This window comes from Rhinopithecus bieti, unplaced genomic scaffold (assembly GCF_001698545.2).
Source record: "Rhinopithecus bieti isolate Rb0 unplaced genomic scaffold, ASM169854v2 scaffold_48450, whole genome shotgun sequence".
Classification (NCBI taxonomy): Eukaryota; Metazoa; Chordata; class Mammalia; order Primates; family Cercopithecidae; genus Rhinopithecus; species Rhinopithecus bieti.
In genome coordinates, this window is record NW_016819072.1 from 155,602 (window position 1) to 163,231 (window position 7,630).

General features: G+C 38.7%; 1 protein-coding gene across 3 annotated transcripts in view; it reads left to right on the forward strand.

Moving 5' to 3' along the window:
• The window catches only part of KPNA1 (karyopherin subunit alpha 1), a 101,788-nt gene that overhangs the window by 17,392 nt on the left and 76,766 nt on the right, over positions 1-7,630 (forward strand). For all 3 annotated transcript variants that reach the window (XM_017858199.1, XM_017858197.1, XM_017858198.1), the window contains one exon: positions 6,945-7,078. In XM_017858199.1, the coding sequence (XP_017713688.1) occupies positions 6,950-7,078 (129 nt within the window). In that variant the 5' untranslated portion in view covers positions 6,945-6,949. The remainder of the gene's footprint in view (positions 1-6,944; positions 7,079-7,630) is intronic.

Below are 7,630 nucleotides of genomic sequence, written 5' to 3' on the forward strand. Positions count from 1 at the left end.
TCTTCACCTTATGAGGTATCATTATCTCCATTGTACTATGAGGAAACAGGCTCACAGAAGTCTACTGTCTTCTGTATGTCATTGTTCTGCGAAGCAAATTTGAACACGGGACTTGTGGAAGGCTAGGCTTCTTTCAACTTGCTGCCTATGACATTTTAATAAAAAAGCAGGTGAATATTTAATTTTTGTGTAACATTTGTTTCCTTTTAGATTTTTTAAAAAGGTTGAAATCATTTCAAACTACAAAAACGTTTTAGAAGTGCACGAGACTTTCTTATGCCTTCATTGACATTTCTCAGTTGTTCGTTTCATCTTTTGCCTTATTTATCATTTATTCTTTTTTCTATATATATATATGCATGCTTCCAACACTGGCTTTAATTGCTTACCCTTACAGCTCCACATTGAATACAGACTTGTAAGTTACTTCCTTAAGTCTAATTTTAGGTTTTTGGTCTTGTTAGACTTTACTGTTGGCTTTTTCCTTTATTTGACCTGAAACTGAAACTTACGAATCTTTTTTTTTTGTTTTGAGATGGGATTTTGCTCAGTGGTGTGATCTTGGCTCACTGCAGCCTTGGCCTCCCAGGCTCAAGTGATGCTCCCGCCTCAGCCTCCCAAGTAGCTGGAACCACAGGTGCCTGCCACCATGCCTAATTTTTTTGTATTTTTTGTGGAGACAGGGTCACTACAAAACTCCTCCGCTCAAGTGATCCTCCCACCTTGGCCTCCCAAAGTGCTGGGAATACAGGTGTGAGCTACCATGTCCCACCCGGATTTTGAATTTGAGTCATCATTGCCACACTGCTATTATTGTGCCATATTGTGATATTTCATAGCTAAAATGCTGCGTGCTTCAGGAAACCAGCACTCTTTATATCATTTTTCAGCAACTTTAAATATAATTCCCTTGGAATTATTCACAAGTTCTCATCTGTATTACACCCACCTTTTAGTCTGATAAAGTTTCTGCCAAATTTCCATTGAGTAGATAATTAATCTGTTCAGGCTACCATAACAAAATACTGCAGACTGTGTGGCTTAAGCAGAAATTTGTTTTCTCACAGTTCTGAAGGCTAGAATTCAAGATCACGGTGCCAACAGAGTTGATTTCTGGGGACTCTCTTGCTTGTAGACAGCTGCATTCTTGTCTGCTTATACAGCCTTTCTCTGTATTTTAGAGAAGTCTCTAGTGTCTCATTCTCTTATAACGATACCAGTCTTATCAGGGTAGGACTCTCATGACCTCCTTTAACTCTGCCTCCTAAAAAGTGCTATAACTAAATACAAGTCACACTGGTGGTTAGGGTGTCAACATAAGAGTTTTGGGGGGACGACACAATTCAGTCCATATCAGTATATCACTGGGTGTGTAATGAGACCTGCATTCATATCCTAGCTCTATCTTTATTAAGTGTGTAACCCCGGCCAAGTCACTCTGTGAGCCTTCTGATTGCTTACCTGTATAAGGTGAGAATGATAATTTTTGCCATAAAGGTTTGTTAAGAGATCCAAGTAAAATAGAAGATGTGATAACATGTTATAAATTAGTGATTCTCAACCCAGGTTTGCATCAAAATCATCATCATGTAAGTATGCAGCTTTTAGCATAATAAAGAGCTCTGCTGACCCACTACCCGGTAAACTTAGGGTAAAGAGTTTCAAAAACAACCATGGAAAGCCTCTGGAAATGGTCCTAGGACATATGCAGTAAATGAATGAGAGAAGCAAAAACTGACAGAAACAGAGAGACTATTCAATAATAAGAGTTGGAGACTTGAGTACCCCACTTTCAATAGAGGACAGAACAACTTGGTGGAAGGTCAAGAAAGAATCAGTACAGTAAACCCACTAGACCTAACAGACATGTATGGACCACACTACCAGCCAGCAAGTCAAAAATATGTATTTTCAAATGGAAATATGTATATCCTGGAAATATGTATTTTCCAGGATAGGAAGTGTTACGTGTGCATTTTACTGGGCTACAAAACAAGCTAGATAAATGTAAAAGGATTAAATTAATACAAATAATGTTCTTTGATCACAATGGAAAGAAATTAGAAATCAGTAACGGTAAGAAGTTTGAGAAACTCACAAATAACGTGTAAGTTAAAGAACATACTCCTAAATAACTGATGGGTCCATGGAGAAATCAAAAAGGAAATCAGAAAACACTTTGGGATAAATGAAAATGAAGACATCATGTAGGAATACTTAGGGATACAGCTAAAGCAGTGCTTGAAGGGAAACTTAGTTGTGAATGCCCTTATTAAAAAAGAAGAAAGGAGGCTGGGTGTGGTGGCTCACACCTGTAATCCCAGCACTTCGGGAGGCGGAGGTGAGTGGATTACTTGAGGTCAGGAGTTTGAGACCAGCCTGGCCAACATCGTGAAACCTCGTCTCTACTAAAAATACACAAAAATTAGCTGGGTGTGGTGGCAGGTGCCTGTAATCCCAGCTACTTGGAAGGCTGAGGCAGGAGAATCACTTGTACCTGGGAGGCAGAGGTTGCAGTGAGCCGAGATCGTGCCACTGCCCTCCAGCCTGGGCAATATAGAGTGAGACTCTGTGTCAAAAAAAAAAAAAGATATCAAATCAGTAACTTAACTTTCCACTTTAAGTGACTGAGGTAAAAGGAGCAGAGCAAGCAGAAAGAAGCAAATAAAGAGTAGAGTGAAAATTAATGACAAAGAGAATAGGAAAACAAGAGAGAGCATTAAAGATGAATAAAATTGGCAAAATTTAGCTAGATTGAGAAAAAACATTTTTCAGATTACCTAGGCACAGTGGCACATGCTTGTAATCCCAGCACTTTGGGAGACTGAGACAGGAGGATCACTTGAGCTCAGGAGTTTGAGAACAGTTGCCCACGTGCTGAGACCCCATCTCTATCCCCCCAACGCCCCCCCCCCAGTAAATAATAATAATTTGGGCAAGTGCCTGTAGTCCCAACTGGGAGGCTGAGGTGGGAGGATTGCTTGAGTCGGGAGGTTGATGCTACAGTGAGCCATGATTGTGCCACTGCACTCTCCAGCCTGGGCAACAGAGTGAGAGAGTGTCGGGGGCGGGGAAAAAAAGTAGAAATGAAAGAGGGGAAATCACTAGTGACCTTATAAAAATTAATAAGATAATAAAGAAATACTATTAACAGTTGTGGCCGGGCATGGTAGCTCATGCCTATAATCCCAGCACTTTGGAAGGCTGAGGCGGGTGGGTCTTCTGAGGTCAGGAGTTTGAGTCCAGCCTGGCCAACATGGTAAAACCCTGTCTCTACTGAAAATAGAAAAATTAGCCAGGTGTGGTGGTACATGCCTGTAATCCTAGCTACTCGGAGGCTGAGGCAGGAGAATGGCTTGAACCTGAGGTACAGAGGTTGCAGTGAGCCGAGATGGCGCCACTGTACTCCAGCCTGGGCGACAGAGTCAGACTCTGTCTCAAAAAAACAAAAAAACAGTTGTATCCCAGTAAATTAAATGGCTTAGATGAAGTGCACCAATTTTTGGAAAGACAAAAACTACCAAAACTGACTCAATAAGGAACAGACAATCTGAATAGACCTGTAACATGTGAAGACATTGAATTAGTAGTTACAGAACTGCCCGCAAAGAAAAAGCCTAGGCACATATGGCTTTACTGCTGAATTTTACCAAATATTTAAATAAATAAAAGAATATAATTCTTCACAAAATCTTCCTGGGGAATACTTTCCAACTCATTTTATGAAGCCAGTATCACTCTGATATCAAAGCCAGACAAACATATAACAAGAAGATATAAACCAACTTTTTTTTTTTTTTTCTTCCATAAAGAGACAGGGTTTCACTGTCACCCAGGATGGAGTACAGTGGTGTGATCATGGCTCACTGCAGCCTGGAACTCCTGGGCTCAAGCTATCCTGCTGCCTCAGCCTCCTGAGTACCTGGGACTACAAGTGCATACCACCAGCCTGTCTGATTTTTATTTTTTTAATTTTTTGTAGAGATGGAGTCTCACCATGTTGCCCAATCTGGTCTTGAACTCCTGGTTTCAAGTGATACTTCTGCCTTGACCTCCCAAAATGCTAGAATTATAGACATGAGCCACTGTACCTGGCCCTTGTCTGTTAAAAAAAAAACAAAAAAACAAAAAACAAAAAAAAAAAAACACACACACATTGTAATTTCAATAGGCACAGAAAAAGCATTTGACAAAATCTGACACTCTTTATTGATAAAATAGTCAACTAAGAATAAGAGAGAACTTCTCAGCCCGATAAAAGTGCATTCACAGAAAATCCAAAGGTAACATCATACTTAATGTAAAAGACTGCTTTCATTCTAAGGTCTAGCATAAGACAGGGATGTCTGCTCTATTTCTATTCAACACTGTATTGGAGACTCTAGCCAGGGTAGTTAGACAAGAAAAAGAAATAAAAGACATCAAAATTGGAAAGGGAGAAGTAAAGCTATCTGTTTGTAGATGACATGATGTGTATCAGATAAAGCATTAGCAACAATTAAATAAGCAGGATTGTAGAATACAAGATCAATATACAAAATCAGTCATATTTTTCTCGATTTGTGATGAACAATCTGAGAAAAATTTCATTTCCATTGGCATAAAATTAAATACTTAGGAATGAATTTAACAAAAGTATAAAACATACTCTGAAAGCTACATTACATTATAGACAGAAATTAAGATCTAAATAGAACTCCTATCTTAAGTAAGTGGAAGATTTAACATTAAGGTGCCAGTATTTCCCAAATTGATCTACAGATTCAGTGCAGTCTCCTATCAGAATCATAGCTGACTTCTTCATAGAAATTGACAAACTGATCCTAAAGTTCATATGGAATTGCAAGGGATCAATAATAGCCAAAACAATCTTGAAAAAAGAACCAAAAAAGTAAGAAGACTCACATTTTTCGAGTTCAAAACTTACTTTGAAGCAATGGTAACCAAGACAGTGTGGGGCTGGCACAGGGATACACATAGAGATCAGTGGAATAGAATTGAATGTCAAGAAATTAAACCACATATATGTATATAGTCAGCTGGTTGTCAACAAGGTGCTGTCATGATCCGTTTGGGTTGCTGTAATGAAATACCGGAGACTAGGTGGCTAACAGACAATAGAAATTTCTCACAGTTCTGGAGGCTGGGAAATCCAAGATCAAGGCACTGGCAGATTCAGTGTCTGGTGAGAGCCTGCTTCCTGGTTTACAGATGTCTTTCTTTTCTCTGTGTCCTCACATGGCTGAAGGAGCAAGTGAACTCTTTGGGCGTCTCTTTTTAAGGGCCTTAATCCTATTTATATGTACTCTACCACTAAAGGCTAATCATCTCCCAAAGGCTTCACCTTCAAACACTATCACATTGGGAGTTAGGATTTAACATAAGAATTTTGGGTGAGACACACATTCAGTCTATAGCAGGTGCCAAGACCATTCTGTGGAGGAAGAGGAGTCTTTTCAACAAGCAGTGTTGGGACAACTGGATAGACACAAGCAGAAAATGCAGTTGGACTCTCGTATCATGTTACAAACAAAAATTAAAATGGATCACAGACTTAAATGTAACAGGTAAAACTTGGAAAGAAGTACAAGATTAAGCATTCTTGGATATGACACCAAAAACATGAACAACAACAACAAAAAACAGATTGATTTGGACTTTATCAAAATTAAAACTTTTGTGTTTCAAAGGACACCAAGAAAGTGAAAAGACAATCTATGGAATATATTTGAAAAGCATATCTGATAAGTGACCCTTATCTAGAATGTAAAAAGAACTCTTATAACTAAATAATAAAGGACAACCTAATTTAAAAATGGATGAAGGCTCTGAATAGAATTTATTTTAATGGGAGATACACAGTTAACAAATACATATGTGAAAAGATGCTCCATCTCATTTGTCATCAGGGGATTGCAAACCAAAACCACAATGAGATGCCACTCACACCCGCTAGGATGGTTTCAATGAAAGTTTTAATAGTAAAGTGCTGGCAAGGTTGTGGAGATACTGCAAGCCTCATATGTTGCTGATGGGAATATAAAATGGTACAGCCACTTTGGAAAAACAGTTGAGCAGTTTCTTAAGCAATTAAACATAGTTACCATATGACCTAGCGATTCTAGGTATGTAACCCAGATAAATTAAAACATGTAAAACTTGACTACAAATGTTTGTAGAAGTGTTATTCATAATAGCTGAAAGGTGGAAACATTCCAAATGTCCATTTGGAATTCAGCCTAAAAAGAAGTGAAGTACTGATATATGCTACAACATGGATGAACCTTGAAGACATGCTAAGTGAAAGAAGCCAGTCACAGAATATTGCATATTACATGATTCTGTTCTGTTCATGTGAAATGTCCATAATAGGGACGATAGCTTAAACAATACAGGATTTCTTTTTGAGGTGATTAAAATGTCCCAAAATTCACTGTGATGAAGGTTGTACAAGCTGTAAATACACTAAAAGCTGTTGAGTAGCACATTTTAATAAAACTGTTAAAGTAACCTGGCCAGGTATAGTGGCTCACACCTGAAATCCCAGCACTTTGGGAGGCCGAGGTGGGAAGATCACTTGAAGCCAGGAGTTCAAGACCAGCCTGGGCAACATGATCAGACCCTGTCTCTACAAATAATAAAGAAATTTGCTGGGCGTGGGGGCATGCACCTGTGGTCCCAGATACTCAGGAACCTGAAGCAGGAGGATTGTTTGAACCCAGGAGTTTGAGGCTGCAGTGAGCTATGATTGCACCACCGTACTTTAGTCTGGGTGGACAGAGCAAGACCTTGTCTCAAAAAAGGCAGTGGGGGGAGGGGAAGTAGCCATTTCTGATGTCCCTTTGGGGTATGTCTGGGCATGTATATGTTTAAAAGACTGAGGTCCTAGAATAACAGAGCTCTTCACAGTAAACTCATTTGTTCTCTCCCCACTTTTATTGTAGAAATCATGACCACCCCAGGAAAAGAGAACTTTCGCCTAAAAAGTTACAAGAACAAATCTCTGAATCCCGATGAGATGCGCAGAAGGAGGGAGGAAGAAGGACTACAGTTACGAAAGCAGAAAAGAGAAGAACAGGTAAATCCTTTACCTTTATTCATTTCTTTTAAAGAATTTAATGTTCCATTTTAAGCCTGAAACTACCTTCCTTTATTTTAACAATGTTTGTGTGTGTGTGTGTGTATGTGTGTGCGCGCGTGTGTTCCCGTTCACTTTTTTGGAGTGGGGATGAGGAGGTCCTGAAAAGTGGTATACAAGAATGGGGAAGTCTGTCATGTTCTCATTTTCTCAGCATAACTACGCTGTTCAATATTTTCACCTATTTGTTTTTAGTGTATTTTAGTTTTCTAAAGGTGCAACTTTAAGATTTTTTTGGTGTATGTTTGTTAATGAATTCACAAGTGACCAATAAAGTGTTGCTGTTCATTGTAAACTTAAAATTGGAAATGTAAAATATATACAAAAGAAAGAAGAAACCTCATAAACCAGTCCTTTGAATTCAGTAATTGTCAGCAATTTGCTACACTTGTTTCATGTTTGTCTTTACATTTCTTTGTTATCTAACATTTTGAAGTAAAATTTCATTCACAGAATATGTCTTTTATTCCAGATTATTCTTTATTATTCATA